Raw genomic sequence first — 26,848 nt, forward strand, 5'->3', positions numbered from 1 at the left:
GAGCTGGATTAAAGTGGGGCTGAGGCTCCGTGGGTTAGGACGCGAGGGGGAGAAAGCAGCAGAGCCTCAGGGCGGGGTAGGGGAGGAGTGTCAGGCGGGGCCGTGTGTGGAGTCCACGCCGGTGAGGCTGGACACGAGGCTGCGTGGGGATGGCGCACAGAACAGGGTCAACAGGTGTTGGTCTGGGTGGGGCTGGGATGAGACGGAGTGAGGTGAGACATCAGGGGTCACAGGTGGAGAGTGCAATGCTTGAAACTGAGATTATGGAGGAGGAGAGTGGGCGGTAGGGTAGCCAGGTGGCCTACATGGATTCCTCTGGAGGGTTTAGCCTGAACTCCAATTTTAGAGGATTGGGTGAGAGGGAGATCTTCTAGAACAGTGGGTTTTGAGCCCTTCCAGATGGCACAGCTGATTCCATGGAGCAGGTGGGAGTTTGGGGGATGGAATTGTGGCTGAAACTCTAGCGCAAGGCAAAGGGACAGAGGATGGGGCTCTCCTCTGGGCATGAGTTCCCTGAGCCTGAAGATACATGGCGCCTGTCCCGTTAAAACCTGAAACTGGGTTTACCTCTCGGTGAGTGTCAAACCAAAGCTCACAACCAAGCCAAAGACTAGGAAAAAGAAGAATTTACTTGCAACCAGCAAAGGAGAACACCAGGAATCTCTCCCAAGGCAGTGTCTCCCCAGATGACAAAATTGGAGAAGTTTGGAGCTAAGGATGCACACATGCATTCACGAAGGGACTTGCACAGTGGTGAATACAGCGTGCAAGTGGGGCAGAGGTCATCTGAAGGTGACAGAGTTTAGGTCAAAGTCACGAAGCGGCTAGGATGACCAGTTCTCTGGCTCCACTTGCTCCAGTGTCTGAGCACTTGGGGGACTTGAGACCTCGTAAAGGTACCTCCAGAATGTGCATCAGGTCCATCTTTACTTCTGAATCTGCCCTGGGAGTTTTACCACTGTTTTATGGTCTCTGATGAGGCTTTCTCCTGGCCTGACTTTGGCTGTTGGTACCTTCTTTCACAAGGTGGCAGGGTGGTGGGGTGCCTCAAATGATGTTTCTTATGTCAAGAAAGCTGCGTTTTCCTCTTTCTTTTTCCAAGGACCCCTAACTCTTTCTGCTTACACCAGCAATTATGGCAGATGAGATTTTTACTTTGAGAGAGAAGCTTGCTGAGATAATTCTTAAATTTCTACGATTCCTAAAGAATCGCTCAGATTGTCCTAGTAGCACTATTTGTAAAACCAGGTGGAGATTCGGGGCACCGTTGTGGTTTGGTTGACCCCTATATAACAAATCCCACTACAGCAAACAGCCATGTACTCACCAGCAGGTTTGAGGAAGAGAACACTGTCATCGCCTATGTACTCTGAACTGGCTGCATAACCTTCCACCAAGTTGCCACATGGTCTTGGACCCCCTCAACAAAGAGTGTGATGGGTCATATGTCTCTCTGCGGCTTCTTGATCTTACCATGATGTAGAAAACCTCTTGGATCTACAGGTTTTCTTCTTTGTTTTATTAGGCTAAATTTCCAGGTTCAGCTGTGGTATGCAAAAGATCAGTGTTGCTGTGGATAAGCTCCTCCTTCCAAGGAGGAAATTTTAAGGAGAAGGGTCAGAAGAGCCAGGGTTTATCCTGGAAATGAACCCCCACTGGCACAGCTGTGGGTATGCAAAGTCCTGCTCCTCCATGTATTGTGTCCACTTCCCTTCTCGATGCCTTTGGCTCTTCTCTCTAAATCTTGTTTCTAATATGCTATCAAAGTCCACTTTCTCTCCTGAAATGGTTGCCTCTTAATAAAAAACCCAGTAGTAGTAAAAAACCCTGGCTTCCTGAAGCTTGTCTCGATGACTCTATGTCATGGAGGGGTCCAGTGGGTGTCATTTCCCTGCTTCTTCCCTATGCTATTGGCAGGAGCTCTTTGATCCTGCTTTTCCAGTAGGACCTCTAGTGAGTGATTATGAGTCTTCTGGCTTTCTGGGGGGCAGTGAGGGATCCAGGCTAGGCCTAGACTGCGCAGAATTGGTTCACATTCCAGCTCTTTCTTATTTGGTCTTTCTGGGCTTCAGTTTTCTCATCTGTAAAATGGAATTGTCGTACCTGCTCATAGGTTGTTCAGAAGATCTGACAAGATAATGTAAAATCCAAAGCACTGTGCCTGGCTTGAGTTCTACATCTGTTTTTTGTTTTAAGATTTATTTATTTGAGAGAGAGTGAATGTGACTAGGAGGGGCAGAGGAAGAGAGAGAACCCCCTCAAGCCAACTTCCCATTGAGCATGGAGCCCAATGTGGGGCTCGATCTCACCACCACTCAGGAGGCCATCACCTGAGCTGAAACCAAGAGTCAGACGTTCACCAGCTGAGCCACCCAGGTGCCCCTCTATGTGTGGTTTAAGTTTGAAACATTCATACATTCTTACACACTTGTCTTGTTTTATATAATTATTTTTCCTTTTTCTCAAATAATTTAGTATTTACAAAAGCACCTGAGGTAGTCCTAGGTATTGCTCTGGTCATGGAGACTTACTCTTAGTCTTCAGCTTTGTCACTGAAATATTTTATGACAGATTTGTGTCTGATCTATGCTGTTCTGTTCTTCCCCAAGTCTCCAGGTGAAGCTGCTGGCCCCTGATTATAACAGCCAGCCCCAAGTGAGCATGTACTATGTGCTAGGGGGGCTCAGGGCTAATTTTGCACTCATTTCATACTCACAAAAGCCCTAGAAGGTTGGTATTCTTATTTTTCCTGTTTTATAGCAGAGACATTGAGCCTTGGAGAGATGAGCTTGCCCAAATACACATGACTGTACCTGCCAAGAGCTGAATGTCAGCTCACAGCTTCGATTCCCTTCTGCAAGCCAACATCTGGGACTGAGAGAACCCAGGAATTTATTTTCACAGATGAATCTCTCTTTATGTAGTAGATACCTTCTTGGAAGAAGTAAAATTTTATTTCAAACTCTTCCCATCTAACAAAAGTGTTCTTTTTTTAAAAGATTTTATTTATTTGAGAGAGAGAGAGCACAAAGCAGGGGGAGCCACAGGCAGAGGGAGAAGCAGACCCCCCCACCCTCACCCCCACCCCTCACCCACCGGCTGAGCGAGAACCCCTGTGGGGCTGCATCCCAGGACTCCGGGATCATGACCTAAGCTGTGACATCATGCGGAGGTTGCTGGCACTTTAAGGAAAGGCAGGGGAGCGTCCTGTGGGCTAAGGATAGGAACCACTGGCGTGTAAATTATCTCCTCTTTCTTTTGTAAGGTGTAGTTTCGTGTTCTTCCCCTGGTTTCCTAAAAGGATTACTTAGATTGTCCTCGGTGGGTGGTTTCAGCTTCTCCCTGCCTGCTCCTTTGGGCGCACCCGCCAGTCTAAGGACAGAGTTACGGAGACGATTCTCGAGGTTATTAAGTTAGCTGGTGTTTCTTTGGAGAAAATTATACCTGCTCTTGGCCGTTCTTTGCAGAAGCCTGCTGCTGTGTTCCCTTTTCACGGGGAAGGGACTCTCACTCTTCTTGGGGACCAACCCTCTGACTTTCTTGGTGGGCGATTGATTTCCGAGTTCTAAGCGCCCAACCTGAAGATGAGTTACTTACTTCTAGATTGATGCAGCTTTAAATGTAATTAATTGTTCTCTGAGTCCCGAACGCAGATCTTCTCTTTTTTTTCTTTCCCCAAAGTAGTTCATTGTCTTAATTATGTTAATGGGAGAAAAGGCAGCCCTTATTGATGGCTCGATAAATCTGCAGTTGGGATTCCAGCCATTTGGATGCTGTCGGTCTGAACAGCTGGGCCATCACTCATGTCTCCATTGGAGGCAGACAGCCCAATTAGCACTCGCCACTTCTTGGCTCTGTGTCTGCAGCGTCCACTGCCCAAGGAGCAGATGATTAAGTGACTTATTTGCAAAGGCGTGTGCATATGCGCACGCGCACACACACACACACACACACGCAGGGAGATCCCTGTGAGAGATAGAAATCTGCTTTAGTAAAAAGTATAATCTTACCCGAAATGTTCAGGATCCTGGTTTTCAAAGGCATTGATCCAGTATTCTGCACAAACAGCAACAAGACAGACCGGCAAGGGATGGAAGAGGAAATCGTCCTTCCGCTCCCGACCCATCCACGTCCATCTCTCCGGGTGGAGTACTTCTTCCTGCTCTGGTAGAGCTGCAGCGTTATTTTCAGGTGTAGACTATATATCCAAGTAGGTTGGACTTGCCACTGGCTGTGAGGCCACGTTCCCAGGGTCTGCAGTTTGGGGAGCGCCGGCTTTAAAAATTGATAAATTCTCAGGTATCGCATCCCTAGTAGGGCCTTTTTTCTGTTCCCGCCCCCTTTGTATTTTGCACATTTCCTGATCTGTGGTCGGGCTGTAAGAATAGCACAGTGAACTGCCCTGTAACCCTCACCCTTATTTGCCAGTTGTTGACATTTTGCTCCTTCATTTTCCTTCTCTCATCTCTCCCACTCTCTCTACTTCTCTCTCCCTCTCCTCTTGCTCTGCAGCCTCAGATACATGCCTGCATGTGTGTGTATATGTCTGGTTTCTGGTGAACCATTTCCGAGTACGTTGCAGACATGACCATGCTCCCCTGCATCTGTCTGTGTGTGTCTCCTGATGACGAGGACATTCTCCTACATGACACGCTGGGCACACTCAGGAAGTGTATTGTTGATACGGTATTATTTCATATGTGGCTCATGGTAGAAATTTCTCAAATTGTCCCAATAATGCTCTGATTTTTTAATTACTTTAATTAATTTATTAGAGAGAGAGCACGAGCAGGGGGAGGGGCAGAGGGAGAAGCAGACTCCCCACTGAGCAGGGAGCCTGATGTGGGGCTCGATCCCAGGACCCTGAGATCATGACCTGACACTTAACCAACTAAGCCACCCAAGCACCCCCCAATAATGCTCTTTATTGCAACAAGCATTGTCTGTGCCATGGTGGAGACCTGTGGCATGTGGTGAGGGTATGTATGAAGGAGGGACTTGCCAGTTGAGCCTTGGGAGCAGGAGCTGTCAGAAGAAGCTTCACAGAGGAGGATACCTTTGAGCAGAAGAGCTGTTTCTCATTTGGACAAGGCAGGAGGAGGGCAGAAAAGGGAAACAGGATTGGAGTGTGTGTGTGTGTGTGTGTGTGTGTGTGTGTGTGTGTACTTGTAAGGGGAGGGCCAGGGGCAGAAAGTGAGGGATAGTCCCCCACAAGAGGGAGGTGGGGGCCAGATTGGACCTCCCTGATCTCTTAGAGAGATGGGTCTGGCTGTGGTGTGGAGAAGAAATCAAGGCAGCCAGCTAGGAAGCCATAGCCACACTTTTCCAGACTGGGGTGGTGTGTTTGCCTTTCCTAATCACCTGTGGTCTCCCTCCCAGTAGTAATATTTGTGATAATTTTTGGACAGGTGGATTGCCTGGTCATTCCAGGAAGAGTAGAATGGACTCGTGTGCCACCCTTACCTGTGTGCCACTTCTTACCCCCTACTTATTTTTTTTTTTTAAGATTTATTTACTTGAGAGAGAGAAAGCACGTGCACATGCAAGCGATGGGAGAGGCAGAGGGAGAGTCTCAAGCAGGCTCCCTGGTGAGCATGAAGCTCCATGGGGGGCTCGATCCCACGACCCTGAGATCATGACCTGATCCAAAATCAAGAGTTGGCCCCTTAAGTGACTGAGCCACCCAGGGGCCCCTGCCCCCCACTAAGCAATGGCAGTAGGTGAGGTGGCCCAGCTGTCCCAGGGCTTCTGTCCAGTGAACTCTCACCTGCCTTATCCACTGAGGGAAAGAAAACGCTCCCGTTAGCCAGAAGCAGATAATTGTGTTGTGTGGGGGGTAATGGGAAGAACTTGGGGTGGCAGTTGGGAGCCTCAAGGTTCCTGCATGGTGCCTTCGCTCCCCACCCGCCGTCTCTGTCCCTCGACCTGGAGACCCAGGCATTGGACTCCATCCCCCGGAGGGGCCCTCTCTGTCCTGACAGTCAGTCATTTGGAGTGTCAGTGGCGTTCTGTCCCCTGGTTATTTTGTTTTAACTCTTCAGCTTCGGAGTTCAGAAATGCTAAGTTGGGGGAACCGCCTTATGTTCTTGCCCTTTTCAAAAGTATATATGGAGAGGGTGACCCTGGTGGCCGGGTCTTTCCTTGTGATGCCAGGCTCAAGTACATGCTGGAGGATGCCCCTGTCCGGAGCACCGGACTTGCTGCCAGAGAGGCCCCAGCCCCCAGGGGCAGAGGGCGCAGCTGAGGCCGCCAAGCGACCCTCTTGGGCAGGGGCGTTTGGGGCTGGCCTCCCGCCCTAATTCCGCCCTTTCCCTCTCGGTTCTCTCATGATCACCGGGCCATGCTGGGGGAGGGAATGAACAAGAAATGGGGAGGTTTCGGGAAGGCCTGGAGATGCAGACATTTGTGGCTTCTTTTCTCTTTCAGTTGTTTGGCCTCATTGGGGGGTGTCCCACGGCTGATTAAGCCCCTAGTCCCCGCACAGCCTGTCAGGCGGAGCTCCCAGGGCGACCCTGGGCAGCCGGGGGGCAGGAGAGGGAGCCATGGTGAGAGTGTGGGGCTGCGCTTGCCTCCCCTTTACTCTGCCAGTGGCCGCCTGCTGTGGAGGGAGCCCCTGGCCCGAGAGCCCCCTTGGAAAAGCAGATGCCCTGCAGCACAGCGATGGCCATTGAATGATGACCTGTCCCCACAAAAGATGTAGGAAGTAATCACAGTGGCCTCTGAAGGCCATTCTGAGCCAGAATGTCCATTACCTGGCCAGCTCAGAGCCTTGGGGCAGCAAGAGTCTCAGTTTTGTCAAGTTTTGGCTGAAAGAAAATGAAGAAATATCCATTGATTTGCATAGTTGTGTCTTTTCTTCCAGTATATTGTAAAAGCAAAGCAGAAAGATACTTATAAAAAAATGTAAAAATCACTCAATTCTAACACCAAGAAATACATGTTAACATTTGGGGTCTTTTTGTAATACTAGATTTGTGTCACATGTTTGACTTTACATCTGGCTGCTTTTCTTTCTTTCTTTCTTTCTTTCTTTCTTTCTTTCTTTCTTTCTTTCTTTCTTTTCTTTCTTTCTTTCCTTTCTTTCCTTTCTTTCCTTTCTTTCTTTCTTTCTTTCTTTCTTTCTTTCTTTCTTTCTTTCTTTCTTTCTTTCTTTCTTTTTTTTTTAAGATTTTATTTATTTATTCATGAGAGACAGAGGCAGAGACACAGGCAGAGGGAGAAGCAGGCCCCACGCAGGGAGCCCAATGTGGGACTTGGTCCTGGGTCTCCAGGATCGCACCCTGGGCCAAAGGCGGTACTAAACCGCTGAGCCACCCAGGGATCCCCTGGCTGCTTTTTTACTTAATGAGTGTACATACTCTTTCCTCTAATGTAGTATTTAATCTCAAGAAAAGCGTTAATAAAGATACCAGAGTCCCCTCTCCAGGGGGCTGGACTTTTTCCAGCTTCCTCTGAAATCTCTGTGCTTTGCTGATCTCCTGTCTGCCTGTCTGTCTCTTTCTCTCAGGACATCCCTCTGCCATTGTATCTACACCCTTTGCTAGGAAGGGTCTGAGCAAGCTGTAAGCCTTTTGACATTTGCAGTCAGAGAGTATTTTCTCGGGAGTTGGGGACTCTGAAGGAAGGACAGACTCAGTCTTGTAAGGAGGGAGTGTAAGCCAGCTGCATCGCCTTGAACTTGTGTGGCTCTTCTCTCTCTGCCTCCCTCTCTTCTCTTTCTGTCTCTTTCTCCTGGAGGGTGTTAGGGAGGAGCCAGCAGGCCATGGCTAGACTTCCAAATTCACGATCCTGTGCTGAGATGCTCCAGGTCAAAGTGAGCTGTGCCTTGCAGCCAAGTGATTGGTATTAATACCCAGTAATGAAGTCGTTTTAAGATCACTCTAGAGCAGTGAGGAACAGGCTCGCTCTCCTCCGCCTATCAGCGATAGTAATAAAGAGACCTGCTTTCCAGCCCACTGTCACAATGGCCTTCGTTTGCTTTAACTGACTTCCTCATTGGGGTTGTGGGGCACCCGATGACCACATGCATCCTTTCTGGATCAACAAGGAGTCTCGGTCCCGTCCCTGGCAGAAGCATCCAGATTTCTACTCCTCTTTTTGGTAGTGATGTCAGTAACAATCCCATGAGAAGCCCCTGTACCAGTCCATTTGCCAGAAGATTCTGTATTAAGTGTCAGCCTGTTTCTTTGTAACTTCTGCTTATTTCTTTTGGCCCAGCCTTGCAGAGCAACCTCCACACATGGCCCTTCCTCTGCATGGCAGCTCTCTGGGCATTTGCTTGCTAGCTGATGGCCTTGCCTCCCAGAGACCTGGGCCATGGGTCCTTTCCTCACTCCTGCTCTGCCTTAATCATGTTGGGATTTGGATGCTATTCTTCTAACAGAGATCTCCAAATAAACCCTCTTAGTGGTGGTGTGTGCTGGTCTACCTGGACCCCCTTTGATGCAGCACCAAAAAGCCCCATGTTTGTGGGGACACACCGAGCACTCCCCTGGGTTGTCTGATGTCAGGAAGAAAAGGAAGAAGTCCTTTTGTGCTCTTTTCTTCACATCTCTAAGTAATAAGGAGTTAGTAAAAGAGGGTTTTGTCTGGGGATGGTGACAGCAGTGGAGGGGGAAGTAGAGACCGCTGTTCTAGTCCAGATGAGCAGAGAAGCAAGCCACGCAGAACCATCTAGTCCACGAAAGTGGGTTGGCATCATGCCACCACAGCAGCCACTTCTCCAACCTTGTCTTCTTTGATGTCACTTCCCCTAATCTGTCGCTTGTATACGAATCAAAAGACAGCGTTCTCTGGCTTAAGCCACGATGGATTTGCTTGGTGGTGGTTGCAGCCTTTTTCACGTAATCTCGGGGTCTCCTGTCTGAATTTGTTTCCTTCCGAATGTAGGTGGTGCTTCCCACATTTATCCTGGAGAAGCGATCCTTGCTGGAGATGTACGCGGACTTTATGGCACACCCAGACCTGCTGCTGGCCATTACCGCGGGAGCCACGCCCGAGGAGAGAGTCATTTGCTTTGTGGAGTATTATCTCACAGCCTTCCATGAGGGCCGCAAGGGGGCCCTGGCCAAGAAGCCCTACAACCCCATCATCGGTGAGACGTTTCACTGCTCCTGGGAGGTCCCCAAAGACAGGGTCAAGCCAAAGAGGACTGCTTCCCATTCTCCTGCGGGCCACGAACACTCGGTAGCCGAGGACCCTTCCACAAGCTACAAACTAAGGTTTGTGGCCGAGCAGGTGTCTCATCACCCACCCATCTCCTGCTTCTACTGTGAGTGCAAGGAGAAGAGACTGTGCGTCAACACTCACGTATGGACCAAAAGCAAGTTCATGGGCATGTCCGTGGGGGTCTCCATGATAGGGGAAGGTAAGCCATGCCAGGTGTTGCAGGGAGCTTGGCTCCAACATGGTGACGTTTATACACCTGATAGATGATTGATGAGTGTGTGGAGTTCTTTGTTTTTATTTTGTTTTGGAATTGGGGGGGTGGTGGTAAAGAGGGACAGGTTTTGTTATTATGGGGCGAGACCCTGGTAATTTCCCAGTGGGGCCAAGGTCATAGACCAGATGGAATGCACCTGGATCTTTACTACATGTTAGCTGTGTGTGGGGGCCACCTTACATACAATTTTTATTTTCAGCTTCGCATGAATATTAGAGTTGACTCCAAATCTGTGAAAACACATTTATGTTCATTTTCACCCATGTTCTGGCTCACAGACAATAAGGATAATAGTGCTGCCTATTCGGAATCTGCTCATAAACATTCCCGAGGCAAATCTCTGGATTCTGCTAGAGCTTTCTGAAGCAAGAACAATGTAATCACACACTTGTGGATTGCATGGTCCTGTTTTAGCAAATAGCTGTGAATGAAGTTTATTCATTGTTTGAAGAAACCTATAATAATCCTTGTTAAACTGAAGCATCTGGGTTCGTGGTTCTTCCACTTCTCTGAGTCACAGATTCCTTTGAGACTCTGAGACTGTGGATTCCCTTCTCAGGGAAAGAAAAAAAAAATCCAACACAAAATTTAGTTTTCAGTTTCAGGGAGTATATGGCTCTTGGAAGCCCTTCCAAAACCACAGGAGAGAAGAAAACCTCTCATTCACTTAGGGCATTTTTATTGAGTGCCTAATGGATGCTAGACATTGTGTTAGGAGCTATAGATTTTTGTTTTAAAATTTTTATTTATTCATGAGAGACATAGAGAGGCAGAGACACAGGCAGAGGGAGAAGCAGGTTCCCTGTGAGGAACCCAATGTGGGACTCCATCCCAGGACCCTGGGATCATGACCTGAGCGGAAGGCAGACGCTCAACCACTGAGCCATCCAGGTGTCACAGGAGCAGTGGATTCTTGTATAAACAAAATAGACCAAAAAAAAAAAAAAAAATCTCTATCCTCATTCAGTGCTTCCATTCGACTTCTATTTTACTGGTAATTTATGTTGGTTGTGTGGAAGCTGTGAAATACTATGGAGAAAAACAAAGCAAGGGAGGGACCCAGGAGCAGTGGGGACGGGGCAGGGGGGCCTTAGGAGGGATGCGATGGTGCCCCGGAAGGCCTCACACCGTGTTCCCACACGATGCCAGAGGCCCACCCGAGGCCCCAATGTGTGTACTGGTGAAGTCTTCCCTTTGATTTAGGAACAAAAGTCTGTAGGCAGGAGCTTCAGATCTCATCCTGTGGAGTTTCAGTCCTTACGCCAAGTTCCCCAAGTCCTGAATGATTCGAAGGTGAAATGTTGGTTTGCTGGAGGTGATGGAGCGCGGAAGCCGTTCACACCTTCAGGGGGGTCACTTACCACCCATGTGGGCAGGTTTTCTGGCACCTTCCCTGGAGCCTTGTTTCAAGGGTGTTTACTTCCTTAGCTCTCGTGGGGTGGTTCAGACACTCCGTGGGATTATTCTCGTCTGCTCGTCCGTTTACTCGGGACGTGAATGGCACCATTTTTGGTGGCAGTGACCAGGTCTAGACAGAACTCGCTGCCCTCGGGGACTGACCTCCGCTGCATGAGTGGCGGAAACCCAGGCACGTGCAGGCAACGGACACGTGGGTGGCGCCGATGAGACAGAGTAGGACGGGGCGAGGGGAGTGGGGTGCCCGGCAGAGGTGGGCAGAGCCCAACAAGAATGCGGCTTTGAGTGAAGGCTTGCAGGCGGTGGGAGAGGAGCCGGGGCCGGCTGCACGGAGGCTGCTGCAGGAGGCAGAGCAGGACCAGAGCAGGAGGCCCGGAGGCCCCGGCGAGCAGCGAGGCTGGGGTGTTCTGGAACCGCGCTGAGGCGGCCACGGCGGAGCAGAAGGGGCCGGTCAGACAGGAGACGGGCGCCGACCACGGGGACTGGCTCGGGGGCCTGCAAGGACTCGGCCTTCGCCCCTGGGTGGCAGGTGGACATGGTGGGAGCAGCATCCCCAGGGCTGCTGGTGTTGAGCAGATGGGCTGGGGCCAGGAGGGCCCAGGGGCCCAGCTAGCGGGAGACAGACAACACTGTGAATCTGTGATTGGCCGGAGTACGTGCTGCGTGACTGTAATAACTTCTGGTGAAACCAAATGGGTTTTGAGGTACACAGAAAATTTATGCAGGTGCCTTTCTGGGGGTTCCCTGGCGCCCAGCAGAAATGCCTGCTGCCATGTGGCAAGGGAAAGCCACGGGTTCTTTTGATTTGGTTTGGTTTTAAAGATTTTATTTATTCATTCATGAGAGACACAGGGAGAGGCAGAGACACAGGCAGAGGGAGAAGCAGGCTCCCTACAGGGAGCCCGACGCGGGACTTGATCCCAGCACCTCAGGGTCATTACCTGAACCAGAGGCAGATGCTCAACGGCTGAGCCACCCAGGTGGCCCGGGGCAGCCACAGGTTCTTGAGTAAGAGTGTAGGGCACGTACCTCCCAGGCTCTGGGCCCATAGGCTGGGCGTCTTGACACCAGGGAGAGAGCTGGCAATTTTCCATTAAGGTGATTTGCACATCCAGTGATTTAGGAGGATTCTTCAGTCAGTGAAACTCCAGTGTCTTCCCAGCCATCTACCTCGGGGGCGGGCTCCCGGGAGGAGGAGGGTGTGCAGCCGAGCCGCCTGGACCACTGTGTTGCCATGCTCGCCCCCCTCTGGCACCTTCTGCCCCCCCCCCCCCCGGCTCCTCTGTTACCTGCTCTGTCCTGTGCTGGGGCCCCCTCGTTCACCCAGCAGCGTCCGTTGGCCTCCGTTCGTGTCCTCTGGAACTTCACTTTCTCTCATTGGTGCTGGTGGTTGAGTGAAAGTATCTCAAGGGTGGGCCTGTGATGTCTCGGGGTGTTCGCCCCTGAGGCGAACAGGGAGGGCCTGGGGCCCTCAATTCACTTGGCGCAGCCCCGGGCACGCGGCCGGAGCTCTTCACGCTCTGGGTGGAGGTCACGTAACACTCCTGAGAGCCTCGCTGTAGCCGTAGCCGTAGCCGCCCCCAGAGCAGAATTAGAATCTGCTGCTCCCTGTTCCACCTGCTGGAAAATTCTCCTTAGAACTCCCAGTAGAGTGCTGGAATCAGAAAGGAATACCTGGAGGGAGACTAGAAGGGCCCTTCCCGGGCGTAAGCCTTCCTGGCCACCAGGGCATTCCCACTCGGCGGGCCCGGGAAGGGTCAGGGGCCCACCACTGGCTCATTCTTGTGAGGCCTTGTTTCCCTAAATCCTTTCAGTAGCTACCTCCCCCTTTCATGTTAGTTAAATGCATGCTCTGTAATACCCAGGAAGCGTTTTCCCAGAAAATACTTTTGAAGACCCCAAGTTTTGGAGCAAAAGGTTCTGGTTCCTGTACTCAGAGCTCCTTTGTGGGGGTTGGGGGAGTTGGGAAGCCAGGATGTTTTTCTTTTCCTCACTCATTCCTTGTACTGGTCTAGCACATTCCATGAATTTGTTTGACTGGGTCTGATGTAACGTTTTTTTTCCCCACCCCTCATTTAATTTTTATTATTATGTTTTAAGATTTTATTTATTTATTCATGAGACACAAAGAGAGGCAGAGACATAGGCAGAGGGAGAAGCAGGCTCCCTGTGGGAAGCTTGATGTGGGACTCGATCCCAGGACCCCGGGATCACACCCTGAGCTGAAGGCAGACACCCAACCACTGAGCCACCCAGGCGCTCCCTCCACCCCCTCATTTAAAAGATTAGGTCTTAGACGGGTCCACAGGAAATTTTTCTATGTAGATACAGGGGCTAATCTGTTAAAGCGTTGCCTTTAGGCCATGCCACATGTGGCTACCATCAAATGCCGCTATACAGTGCTGCATTACGCCTGGAATTTCCTGAGGTTCAGCTCAGAGGCTGCTGCCCCCTCAGATCCCTCGGCCCTGGCCCTGGCACTCAGACCCCTCGTTGAGACACACTGTTCAGTCAACACCCCCCACCCCGGGGCGGGGGGAGCCGAGGTGCATTCAGCTGCTCTTGAAACCCGCTCCCCCACAAACTCCAGAGCCAGAGCCCAGGAAATGACACAGCTTCTTAATTGAGTCTGTGGGGAAAGGCAATTAGTTCCAGCGAGAGAAGTGACACATTGGCTCGGTGCTGGGGAGCACCGACACCACCAGGCCTGCAGACCTGTTCCCCAGAGTGACTTTCTGTGATCTGGTGCTCCCCAGAGGCAACGTCCAACTGGAATATTTTGGTTCCTCCAATTGAGATTGGGTGTGAAATTGTTTTAAATCTATCAGTTTGAAAATCTTAATGCTTTGCCTTCTGTTTATTGGTAAAACAATCTGTGGGATTTAAAGTGGAAATCTTGCAGCTTGAAGACTAACCACAGTGTAGAAGTATTGATTATCTAGCATTTTTTGGCTTCTCTCATCTCTTAGGCTAATTAAAGAGGAACTTTCATTTGCAAGCCCATCTGTAAGTCTAGTTTTTTAATATAGTCTTTTATTCATATTAGAGACAGATTGTTTTTAATGCAGCCCTGAAAAAAGAGTTAGTACTGAGAAGGCATAATTGCAGGTGATTAATGACAAAGCACACATTTATGGATTTTCAGAGAAGAGCCAAAGGAGTGTGGTCTCCCCACTGCTTTCATACCAGCCCAGCTTTGGGGCTCACTGATTTCTGTGGACCTCAGGTTTGCAAGAGATTTTTCTTTTTTTCTTTTTTCTTTCTTTCATTCTTTTTCTTTTTTTAAAGTAGGCTCCATGCCCAGGGTGGAGGCTAACACGGGGCCTGAACTCATAAGTCTGAGATCAAGAGTCAGACACTTAACCAACTGAACCACTCAGGTGCACTGAGAGACATTTTTCTAAAGATGAGTGGGAAGAGGATTCCTCCCACCTATCTCTTCATCCCCTGTGTGCATAACCCGCTGCCACTTTGTGATTCACTCTTTATTCCCAAATGGAAATAACTGCTGCTCAGAGTTCACCCACCAAGAGAGCCGCTCCAGAGAGCAAGGAGTAGTTAGGATATAAAATCTGCAGGATGCTGGCTGTGAGTCAGGCGGATGCTTTTAACTGAGTTCTAGAATCACCTTCTTTCCACCACAGCCCTATGAGGTAGGGATGCCATCATCCCTGTGTCACAGATAAGGAAACTGAGGCGCAGAGAGGTTAAGGTCGCCAGGCTGGTGAACCACTGTGGGTTTGGAAGGCCCCTCCTCAGAGATCTCTGTCTCATCCAGCTCTTTATGAAAACTTGGGCCACATTGTCCATGTAGATATGTTGTAAAGAAAATATCAGCTGTGCAACCCTACCTCACAAAGGTTATATTTGTGAATGAGGTAAGGAAGATGCAGCTCATGGATGCATCTGGAACTCGTGGATGTGTGACCCCAGCCTGCAGGGAGGCTGCTGGCGAGCCCGAGGGGACTCCCAGCCAAGGACTGGCAGGGCTAACCACCCAGGGACACCGTAGCCGTCGGAGCGGAGGTGGTGCTCTCAAGGACACCTTGGCCACCTAGGAAGGGTTTGACTACCAAGTAGCCCGTCAGCGCGGAGGGCAGGGAGGGGGAGACAGGGAAGCCTCTTCTCCAGGACGTCGGAGGCAGGCTGGCCAAGGGCCTGGTGGCCTCCTCTGCAGGGTCCCGGGGTCCCCTCCCCACTGCCACAGGCCCAGAGACCTTGCGAATGTGGCTGGCCCCAGAGGGACCAGGAAACTTGTGGGTAGAACTGGACCAGGGAGGGAAATCCGAGATGGCCTCTCTCTTCTCAGCTTTTCCTTCTGATTCTTCTTGCCTTTGGTGTCCTACGTGTCTGGTATTAGCTGCGATTTTCCACTTGCTCTAGACCGTCACCTCAAGCGTCCAAATTTGAGGAAGTCAGACACACCAAGTGGGCTTTGAAACCAAAAGTGTATCGACCCTGGCCGTTCTCCAACGGTCCTGATCAGACTCTGTGAGAAGGGAGCTAGCAAAGTGTTCATTCCCTCGCCAGACACACCGTCCCCCGCACCGTGTGTGTACAGGGCAGGGCCTCGAGGCACATCTGGGGAGTCGACTCACCGCCTGGTAGAAGGAAGGACCAGGGTCCTTGCGAGGGCATTAGCTGGCCTGGGGCCTTTACTTTCAGGGAGATGCATTAATTCAGTCCTGAGCGCGAAAGTAAGGTGAAGTGGGGCGGAGGTCCGTTCTGCTGGTCAGTGTATTTGGCCTAGTAGGGCCAGGCTATTTGTGTGTTCGTGTCACATATACTCAATTACACTCCTGGGGGTGGGGAGAGGGAGATTGATTGAGATTTAAATGCTGCCGTGATCTCCATCCTCTGGCCCTGCCCGCGTGATTGAGAGTGACCCACAAATCTGTTTCTCCCTGATGGCCTCAGCTCACGCATGTGCCCCTGTGCGTGAGCATCCTTCCACCCTGGGGGTGATCGAGACCCCTACACACATGTGAGCATGTCAGCCTGGATTTCCAGGCCGGTTCTGTGTGTCTGTGGGTTGGCAGAAAGGACTTTACTGGAGTTCATGGAGGGGCATGTGCTGGTTTCAGATGAGCGGGGTGGGCTCTCCGTAGACCGTGGCACATCGGTGAGTAAGGGAATGTTCAAGGTAAGTTGAGCCGTAGTTGTGCGCACCTTCGCGCGGCCTTTAGAAACGCAGCATGCAGGACTCTCTGTATGTCCTCAGACCCCCTGGCCGGCTCATCGTGCTACGGTCTCTACTGGGCAGATTCTGGCTCTAGTTGATACAAATGCTTGTCTAGCCTAAGAGGGAAGTGCTGGCCAACCAAATTACTTAACCTGATATTCAATTTCCTCATCCTTACTTAAAAATGGTAATTATTGCCAAATAGAGTCGTCATGAAACTTAACGGAGATAACGGGTAGGGAGCCCCCAGGAGTGCCCGGCAGCCAGGAAGTGCCAACACACATGGGCGCCACTGACTCCACTCTTCGCTCTTTCCAATGGAGGAACAGGGGTCCCAGGGCAGAGACACAACCAGGGAGGTGCCAAGGGGCAGCGCTTCCTTCCCAAGATGCACAGTGTACCTGCTGACGGCCAGGCTGGGAACGGGCGGGGATAGAGGCCAGGGATGTGTGCAGGTCTCTGAGCCCCGGGGCTGGGGCGGGAGGCTGAGAAGGTACCTTGCACACAACACATCTCAGCCCGTAGCCTGGTTCTCGGGGCCTCTGCCAGCCCATAAGGGCCTCACAGCAGGCCACAGCGAGGGCTGGATGTCAGCCCCCTTTCACCTTGTGTAGCACAAAAGCTACACAGCCTTGGGGGAGTTTGTGCATTTAAAGCCTGGTCATGTCAGCCTTTGAGAACTTGATGAAAACTGTGACCCCTTCCCCTAGAAGAGAGACAAACCCACACCGTTTTTGCATTGTTCCAGAGGACTAAGACCTCTGCACACTAATGCTTGGGTCCCGGGCTGGAGAAGCCCTGACCTAGAGGCAGGTTGCTCATGCAGCTAGTTCCTGCCCCAGGTTGCTGACAGCAGAGTACAGTCTGAGTTGTCCAACTTCATGAGAATCTTGAAACTGTCTCTTGCTCTCAGGTAGCAGGCTAAAACTCCTGTACACGCTATTTCAAAGCTTAGCAGAAGGTCCGGCCCCTGCCAAATTGGCCAGCCTGCACACCTACCTACACCAGCCCCCTCTGTTGTGCACATGGGCCCTTCCCCTCAGCCCTTTCCTGCTCACCAGGCTCCTTCCCACCACAGCCCCTTTGCGTATGCCCTCCCCTCTGACCTCCTCAACTCTTACCTGGTCCAAACATCCCTTCCTTAGGGAGAATTCTGTTTTCAGGTCAACTCCTACTGGAGGGCTCCTTGGCACCAGGCACTTCTCCCTCCTGCCTTTATCACAGTTGGTGATTAAGGTCCACCTTTCTGTTCTCCTTGGAGGAGGAAAGTGGGTCCGTTCACTGTTGTATTCACAGCACCTCACACAGTGTCTGGCACCCATTAGGGGACTCGATAAATAAATACATGGCTGGTGAGTGGCTGACCTTTGCGGAGGTAGGAGACATGGCATGACGTCTGTTGCCGGAGGCTGTTTGGTTTGTCATCTTTGTGTCTTTTGATCCCCAGCTGTCCTCTTCTTGTGTGCCTGACTCTTTCCTCCTCTCTCCCTGGAGGTGTGCTGAGGCTTCTGGAACATGGGGAGGAGTACGTGTTCACCCTGCCCAGTGCCTACGCGCGGTCCATCCTCACCATCCCATGGGTGGAGCTGGGAGGAAAAGTCAGCATCAGCTGTGCCAAGACTGGGTACTCGGCCACAGTGATATTCCACACGAAGCCTTTTTACGGAGGGAAAGTCCACAGGTAGGCGGTCAGGGAGCCTTTGTGTTTGCCTTAACACCATGCCCTGACTTTCTTTCCGCCTTAAGAGCTTGGGTTCTAGCCACGGGATGAGTTGAAAATCAAGATCAAGTTGACAGATCTTTTTAAAAATAATGCCTCTTTCCACCCCAGCCCCGTCACGTGGCAGTTTTTTTTTTTTTTAAGTCCTCCCCAGTCTACGTGAGATCCTTTGGTGATAGACTCCCAGAACTCACAGCAGAGAATGAAAACTGCTTCCATGTGTTATGATAATCTTTCCCTTCTGAGGCCACAGCCTCTTTACTCTGCTCTGAAGCAGTTCAGACACTGTGAGCTCAGACACTGCCTAAGAGCTTTTTTTTTTTTTTTTTTTTAAAGATCTTATTTGAGAGAGAAAGAGCGCAAAGCAGGGTGGCAGTGGGGAGCAGAGGGAGAAGCAGGCTCCCAGCTGAACAGGGAGCCTGACGTGGGTCTCAATCCCGGGATCATGACCTGAGCCAAAGGCAGATGCTTAACTGACTGAGCCACCCTGGTGCCCCCTGAGAACTCATTTCACATTAAGTTTGTTCCATTAAATATCCAGAACCCCGTATCATCTATGAGATCAGGACTACTTTAGAATCTGGGAAAGCCCGATCCTAAGAAATTAAAGGTAAAGTCTGCTGTTGGAGGGAAGCATTAAATTGTTTTCATTGCTGCAGTTACAGGTTACTGTATAAGCAAGCCCCATCTTGGCCTTTTCTCTTCGGAACTGAGTTCTATATGGTGTTCATATGAGGGCAGGGGACGCCCGCGGTGGCTGTTTTCGAGCACACACTCAGGCTTGCGAGAGCTGACTGTGTACGTTTCTCCATAGCTCCTCAGTCCCTCAGGCCATGTCAGTAGCTTGAGATCACCTGGGGTCAGGGGACACCCCCAAAGGTGGCAAATGCTACAGAGCAGGTGTTTTTCCCTTTGGAGAGCCAGTTGTTCAGCCTTTGCCAGCACACCGCTAGCACCCTTCCACTACATACAGCCAGAAGATTCCTGATGCCACCTGCAAGCCTTTGCCTGGGCACCTGGGAGCCATGGCCGTGTTCAGGCTCGGAGAATGAGCTTCCAAGCATGTGTTTGAAAACCGAGTTCAGCCTGAACTGGGCCATTAGAAAGAGGGGAGTTTAGCTCCTTCCTATTCTTGGCTGCTTCGGAGCAGGCTTTCCTGTTTCCGCTGCATTATTCTGCCCAAGCAGCTTGCTTGAAGGTGGAGAGGAGGTGGGATCTGATTTTTCCCAAAGCTGGAGACCTGGAGCCTGCTCAGGCCAGGCAGCAGAAGCGGGGAGGCCCTTTTGAAGGAGGTCCCTCAGAGCCACTGCTGGGAGGAGGATGGTGTTCACTCAATGCCGAGAGTCAAGGTTTTGCCCAGCCTTTGTTCAGAGGAAAGTCCGGATGCCAGGATAAACGTTTCCCTCCTTTTTCTTTTCTTTTTCCTAAAGATTTTATTTATTCATGAGACATACAGAGGCAGAGACATAGGCAGAGGGAGAAGCAGGCTCCCTGCGGCACTTGATCCCAGGACCCTGGGATCACAACCTGAGCCAAAGGCAGACGCTCAACCAACTGAGCCACCCAGGCACCCCTCCCTCCTTTTTCTATGTGATCTCAGGTAGATCATTCTGGTATACTCTCTGGCCCCATTGGTGGTTAAAATGTAGCACTATTCAATACTATTTTAGGTGGGAGAGGTATATGCTTTGCTTCTATTGAATTACTTGATTTCCATCCCAAATAGTAACATATCATCCCTTTGTGTGTTTATCAAAATTAAGAAATTAACTTGGCTATATTGCCATGAACTAACCTACAGACCTCATTCGCATCTCACTGGTTTTTCTACCAATCCTTTCTTTTTTGTTTTTGTTTTTGTTTTTTTTTTTTAATTTTTTTTTTTAATTTTTATTTATTTATGATAGTCACAGAGAGATAGAGAGAGAGGCAGAGACACAGGCAGAGGGAGAAGCAGGCTCCATGCACCGGGAGCCCGACGTGGGATTCGATCCCGGGTCTTCAGGATCGCGCCCTGGGCCAAAGGCAGGCGCCAAACCGCTGCGCCACCCAGGGATCCCTAATCCTTTCTTTTTTGGATCAAGAATATTAGGTCTATATTTTAAGAGCTAGTCTTTAAACAAAATGGCAAAAAAAAAAAAAAAAAAAATCCTTCCTCCTTGCTACCCCATAAAAAAGAATCCTTTTTGAAGTGTGAGTCTCTGTTTTGATAATCTTGCAAAGCATGTTTATTCGACTCATTCATTCATTCAGGGTCACAGCAGAAGTGAAACACAACCCAACCAACACCATTGTTTGCAAAGCCCACGGGGAGTGGAACGGTACTTTAGAGTTCACATACAACAGCGGAGAGACCAGGGTCATCGACACAACCACGCTGCCAGTGTACCCCAAGAAGATCAGACCTCTGGAGAAGCAGGGGCCCATGGAGTCCAGGTGGGAACCAGGCGAGGTGTTGCTTCTAGGCTTAGTTCTCCTCAGCACCTGATCAGGCGATGGAGAAGTCTCTGAACACTCAGCTCATAAAAACGGGCCAGGGATAGTGTTCATGTCACTCATTGAGATACTTGAGCTTCTCATTCCATGTGGCTTTGGAGTAGATCCTTTGTAGCTTTCAGTTTAGTTCTTCTATAGAGTGGTGGGTTGTGAGGATAGTCTACAGTAGGCTTTTAATGCCTGTCCTAAAAGAGTTTGTCGACTCAGCTGGTCTGTTGCTTGATTGCATAGTTAAATACAGAGTTGCTGGGAATCAAAGAGCTGTGTCTAGAAGCAATGAGCTACTATTTTTTGCTCACTAGATTAGTGACATGATTAAAAAAAAAATCAGCAGTGGCCAGGATGTGATAAAATCGACACTCTGTACCCTACACTTATAGTAAGAGTGTGTGCAGTGTAGCTTCAAGTTCATGAATTCACTTTAATTTTGTATTCCATCTTTGGGAATCTATTCTGAAGGAAAATTCTTAAATTCAGAAAAGGTTTCAAATATAAAGCTGGGTATTTTTTTCTAAAAAGAAAATTAAATCATAAAGAAGAAGAAACCACTTACTTGTTCAACAGTAAGAAAATAGTTAAATTATGGAGAATCCACCCAATTAGTATGTCTATTCCCTGGTATGAGTATAATGCAACCACTTAAAGTAATGTTTATGCAGATGCAGAAGCAGAATCTTCTTAGAATATGCCTTTTTAATTCTTTTATTCAAGGGGGTTAGCAAACTATGGCCTATGGGCCATGTCCAACCCATGGCTGATTTTTTATAAAATTTTCTGGGACCACAGCCATGATCATTAATTTACATATGGTTTATGGCGGCCTTTCTGTGGCATTTAAGAAGTTGTGATCAAGACCATATGGCCTGCAAAGCCTGCAATGTATACTATCCAGCCTTTTTTTTTTTTTTTTTAAAAAAAGATGTTATTTATTTATTCATGAGAGACACAGAAAAGCAGAGACATAGGCAGAGGGAAAAGCAGGCTCCCTGGGGGGAGCCCAGTGTGGGACTTGATTCCAAGACCCTGGGATCACACCCTGAGCCAAAGGCAGATGCTCAGCCACTGAGCCACCCAGGCACCCTACTATCTAGCTTTCAATAGAAAATGTTTGCCAACCTATTTTATCTTTGGCCTCTAAACTTGGGACTACTAGCTTTTTTTTTTTTTTTTTTAAGATTTTATTTATTTATTCATGAGAGACACACACACACACACAGAGGCCGAGACACAGGCAGAGGGAGAAGCAGGCTCCATGCAGGGAGCCCAACACGGGACTTGATCCCGGGTCTCCAGGATCACACCCTGGGCCAAAGGCAGGTGCTAAACCACTGAGCCACCCGGGCTGCCCGGGACTACTAGCTTATGATGAGGATCCTGCCCTTGAGAGCATCTCCACCTTGAATGTCCTTATGCCCAGTTTTCCCCTCAGCTCTAGATGTGTCTTGAGGATGGGGGTGATGAAAAGCCCATGATTTGACCTCCCCTCACTCTTTCCTTCCCTCTCCTCACTGTTTTGGCCAGTTGGACCTGGCTCCATAGTCCAGTTCCAGAAGTTTCTCCTGCTGTAAATTGGGAACCAAAGCACTATTCTCCCTGGGGCTGTGTATGATGGGACTCAGGACAGGTGTGCAGGCTAGCTTCTAGCAGGAGCTTGACCCTTGTCAGCTGCCGATTCTGACTCTCTTCAGCTGGGGCTGCTTGTTGTACCCACTTTGTTGGCAGCCCTGTCTGCCTTTTCTCAGGTTCATCATGCCAATGCTCAAGGCGTCCTGCAATGAATGAATGAGGCAGAGAAGTAATTTTCCATTTAGATGTGGGCAACATGATGGATCCTGCCACATAAACACACATGCCCATTCCCCCCAGTCTAGAACTCCTAATACCGGGTACCCCTTTGGCTCAGCAGCCATTGTTCATATATATCAGCTTGCTGGTATATGATCCCTGGGCGCATCACCTTACATGGATCTTATTTCTCTCTTTAAAATGAGAATGGTAATATAGCGTCCATACCATTGGGTTGCTGTGATGATGAAGTGAGCTAATATATATAAAATGTTAAAAATATGACATGCATTGTATCTGCTGTTATTTTTGTTTGTGATCATAGTAGTATTAATGCTGCATACTACTGCTATTATTACTAGATTCCGCTCCTAGATACTGAGAGAGGTCTGCTACTCAGGACAAGAGGGGGCTGGAAACTTGGGATCTTGTTGGCCCTGGGTTCTAATCCTGGCTCTAGGGGTCTTTGAGGGACCTGGAATGCGCTCCCCCTTCCTAAATGCCTTCCCACCTTGGCTCTGGCCCCCTTGCTAAGAACTGCCCCTGTCAAGCCAGCTAGCCCTGCTTGACCACCCCCTCTCCTCCATTCCTTCCCAGGAACCTCTGGCAGGAAGTGACCAGATACCTGCGGCTGGGGGACATTGATGCTGCCACCGAGCAGAAGCGGCGCCTGGAGGAGAAGCAGCGGGTGGAGGAACGAAAACGGGAGAACCTGCGCACGCCATGGCAGCCCAAGTATTTTATCCAGGAGGTAACTCTGCCACCTGTCTTTGGGGACTTGTCCCAAGTGAGGGGCAAGTGGGTTTGTCTTGCAATGCAGCAGTTTGGATGGATTAGGTTGGGGCAGAGAAGGGCCTGAGAAGGTTTGGGGCGGCTTTACTCTGCCTCCAGCTTTGGGCCAGGCTGTCCTTTGGGTGGAAGTGAGTGCCTGACACTTCCTCCCTCACATCTGCCTTCATAACAGCCCAGCAGCCTGACAGGGAGTGCAAGGAATGAATGGGGTGGAGATCTGGATGTTGTCTGACTTAAAAAACAGAAACAAAACCCAAAACACAACCCCTGCTACTTGATCATTAGTAACAAATTAGCCATGAAGCATCTGGAATGAACCAAATGGGATAGACATGCCAGGAAGGACGAGCAGGAGTCCTGTGTGCTCAGTGCTGCTGCTGTCACCCAGAAAAGGGACACTGGAAGGCAGTAGTATCCACCAGTTTGCCCCCACTGAGCAAGTGGGCAAGGTACTCTGTGCCCTGTTGAGGCTCTTAGGCTTTTTTTTTTTTTTTTTTTTTCTTGGCTCTTAGGCTTTTGAAGTTGTTTGTGGAGCAGTTGGGAAGATTTCTGAGAACAGAATTGGAAATGATGGAAGTGTTGACTTAGGGGCAGGAACAGAGTGGCTGCTGTTCTCCCCACAGGCAGGATCTAGGGCTGGGTGATAGAGACTTCAAGGTTGGATTCTGGTTCAGACAGGAAACCTGCTGGGTAGACTGCCATATCAGGCTCTGAGTGAGAACCATGACTGAAAGCCTTGCCTAGGTGAGGTGAATCTGTATTCGCCGGGGTTCTCCAGAGAAATGACAGAAACTGAAGCATTAGATGTAAATATATAGAGATTTATTATGAGAAGTTGGCTCTTGAGATTGTGGAGGCAGGAAAGCTCAGGATCTGCCGTTTGCAAGCTGAAGACCTTGGGAAAGCCAGTGGTATAATTCAGTTCAAGTCCAAAGGCCTGAGAACCAGGGAAGCCAGTGGTATAAATGCCAGTCCAAAGAAAGGCAGGAGAAGATGAGCTATCCCAACTCAAGAAGTGAGTTTAAAAAGAAAAGGGAGAGTGAATTCCTCCTTCCTCTACCTTTTTTTTTGTGTGTGTTCAGACCCTCAATGGATTGGATAATGCTCTCCCACTCTAGGGAAGAAAATCATCGTGACTGAGGTGCTTCTCTCACCTGGAAACACCCTCACAGACATATTCAGAGAATGTTTAATCTAAGCACCATGGCCAATTGAGTTAACACATAAAATTAACCGTTATAAAATCCTTCAAGGATCCTTTTGTGAGTAGATCTGGTCTCTTTGAGACAACTAGCTTGCCTGGCTTCTGTGAAAAATTGGACATAGAAAAACCCAAAAGATGACAACAACAACAAAAACCCCACAGTCTTCTTCCTGGATTTAATAAAACCCAGTATGTTCATAACAGAAAGCTTAGGGTATGTAAAGAATAAAAATCATCCCAATACCAGAGTTGTTACCATTCAATACATTCCCTTCCAGTTAAATCCCAGATTGTGTATACCATTTTGATTCTTGCCTTTTTTTGCTATTTGGTATCATTTCTTATGTGTGCTGATTTGTGACTGCTACCTGCTGAAGAGAGCCATGGTTGGGCACTCCCCTCCAGGCTAGTGGGCTGTAAATCACTGGTTTGGGTAGATTCCTCACAGGCAGGCCTTGCCTTCTCTCTCCTGTCCATTCATTGAACACCCTCTTTTCTCCACTTGCCTAGCTGAGAGGTCTTCATAACATGTCTCCTTCCTTCTCTTACAGGGTGATGGCTGGGTATACTTCAATCCTCTTTGGAAGGCACACTGATGGGGTGGAGGTGCAGAGCTTTCAGAGAGAGCCGTTTTTGTAGGAATTAAAGTGGTACAGTATCAAGTTTCTGCTGGTGTTCACTGAGACCTCTTGATATCATTCAAGAAATGGTACCTGAACGAGAAATGATATACTGTGAAAAATGCACCACCAAAACTACTATAGGATTGAATTTATTCAAGAGCCATTTGGGGCATGTGTGTGTACACAGGTCTGTGTGTGAGCTGTCACTACTGTATGTTCACACACATGCACTATATACACATATACACATGTCTGCTGGGTATTATTACACATGTAAATACTGCACTTACCAAGATTTAAGTGGGTAATTATGAGCTCCTTTTTATCAATGAGGTTTGAAGTTTTCTATTTTTCACTTTGCCAAAAATGTTTTGCACTCACAAAAGTATTCTCATTTAGTCATCTTTCAACAAAGGTGAATTGGCATGGGCCAGTTGATGTCCAATATGGTAGAAAGTGGCTCATTCCTGGTAGAAGTGTAGGTGGCTGTCACTTCACAATTACTGTTGTGATTCCCATCTCCCTACCCACTTTAGCATTTTGTTTGTCCTTACTCAAGAAAAATAAACTATTTCCTGTTGGATGGCGTGTGGGCAAGGAAGCTGTTAAAGGTTTATGCCAGACCCTTCCAAAATGGAGCACCTTGGGAAAACCAGACCTACTGTGGAATCTTGCCCAGAGTCTTTCTCACGTGCAAAGCATTAGTTATACGTTTTTCAGAAGCTGCTTCTTGGACAGTAGAAAACAAGTCAGATGAAGACTTCACTACTTTTGTGATGAAAAGGGCTTTAGAAGTTCAGTATACGCATGCACATACAAAACTGCACCACCACAGCCTCAATTTTGTGTTTAGTTTGGGGAAAGAGAAAAGAATTTCCTGTGGATTTTTTTAAAGTGCACCTCTCTTGTTTGACCCAAACTCTGCAAGGAAACCACTGTGATTAAATGACACACATATAAAGACTGCAACAGCGTTCCATGGTTTCAGTTGAATTTCAGTTCTCAGCCTTTACAAATGAGGTCAAGACATGACTAGAATATAAAGCAAGGAAAAAATGAAGTATTTGATTTTTTGCTCAATGCTTAATTTATTTTTTACTGTGCCACTCAGAATATTTATAAAATCCAGTAGCATGAATGCTTCTCTGTAGTAATAATGATTTTGTGCCTTTTGTCTGCTTTCTTAAGACCAATTGTTCACTTTGTAGATATTAGACAAATATATTTCGATTGAGTACTATACCTATCTGTGTGTCTGTATTTTATTTTTAGGGATTCAAAATTTCAGTTGGAACTAGTGACTCCAAGTGAGCTCAGATTTTATTGGTTAGATATTGCTAATTTGATGTGAACAGCAATCACATTCATATCAAAACATTGTTTTAAACACAATAAAAAAAATAAACACAATAAAAAAATCCATCAGATAAATATTATTTATGGAAATTTTGTGACCAGTTCATATGAACATGTAACTCTTATCTAGTGAATGTTCTGGTTTGTAAGAGGTTACTACCAGCCAAAGTCCTAATGTAGGCCTGTTCAGGTTCATAGGAACCATTTTATTTCTGAGAAGGAAAGTAGAATAAATGCTATTTTGAGGGAGAAAATCCTCAACAAGACTGCAAAATAATTACTATGGTGTGTTTCAGATTTTTCCAGTCTTACATTATGCCAGAGCATAAACCATCTGGGAAATTAAAAATGAGCAAAGTTAACTTTCTTTTGTTTTTGGTGGGAGAGAGTTGTTTGCCTTTTTAAAAAATTGTGAAATATATACAGAAGATTTATATAAAGTATATTACAGTTCCAAGAGTAAATACTCATGTACCCAGTGCTTGCTTGAGTGAAGACACCCAAATTTGCTAGTATTTGTGTCCCTACAAAATTGTATCCCCCTCCTTAACCATAGGGGTAACACTTCCACTGTCCTGATTCTTGGAGTAATTTTTTTTTTTTTAAATCACCACATATGCTGTATGTATTTATAAAGAGCATACTTGGTTTTGCCTGTTTGAGCTAACATTTTGTTCACAGGTCAATCTATGTTATGAATTACTCTGTTCACTTTCTTCTTTTTTGCTGAATTCACATTTTGTTTTATTCTTTCATTGTGGCAAAATATGTAAGGAACATAAAATTTACCATTTTTGCAGTTTTTAAGTATACAGTTCAGTGGCATTAAATA

At 48.4% G+C, this 26,848-nt stretch overlaps 1 protein-coding gene across 3 annotated transcripts in view; it reads left to right on the top strand.

The window, feature by feature from the left end:
• OSBPL10 (oxysterol binding protein like 10) overlaps window positions 1-25,902 on the top strand; it is a 297,175-nt gene extending 271,273 nt beyond the window's left edge. For all 3 annotated transcript variants that reach the window (XM_041734080.1, XM_041734078.1, XM_041734079.1), the window contains 5 exons: window positions 8,890-9,367; window positions 17,535-17,721; window positions 20,014-20,196; window positions 22,639-22,792; window positions 24,589-25,902. In XM_041734080.1, the coding sequence (XP_041590014.1) occupies window positions 8,890-9,367; window positions 17,535-17,721; window positions 20,014-20,196; window positions 22,639-22,792; window positions 24,589-24,633 (1,047 nt within the window). In that variant the 3' untranslated portion in view covers window positions 24,634-25,902. The remainder of the gene's footprint in view (window positions 1-8,889; window positions 9,368-17,534; window positions 17,722-20,013; window positions 20,197-22,638; window positions 22,793-24,588) is intronic.
• The last annotated feature ends 946 nt before the right edge of the window (window positions 25,903-26,848 follow it).

Source organism: Vulpes lagopus, chromosome 19 (assembly GCF_018345385.1).
Source record: "Vulpes lagopus strain Blue_001 chromosome 19, ASM1834538v1, whole genome shotgun sequence".
Classification (NCBI taxonomy): domain Eukaryota; kingdom Metazoa; phylum Chordata; class Mammalia; order Carnivora; family Canidae; genus Vulpes; species Vulpes lagopus.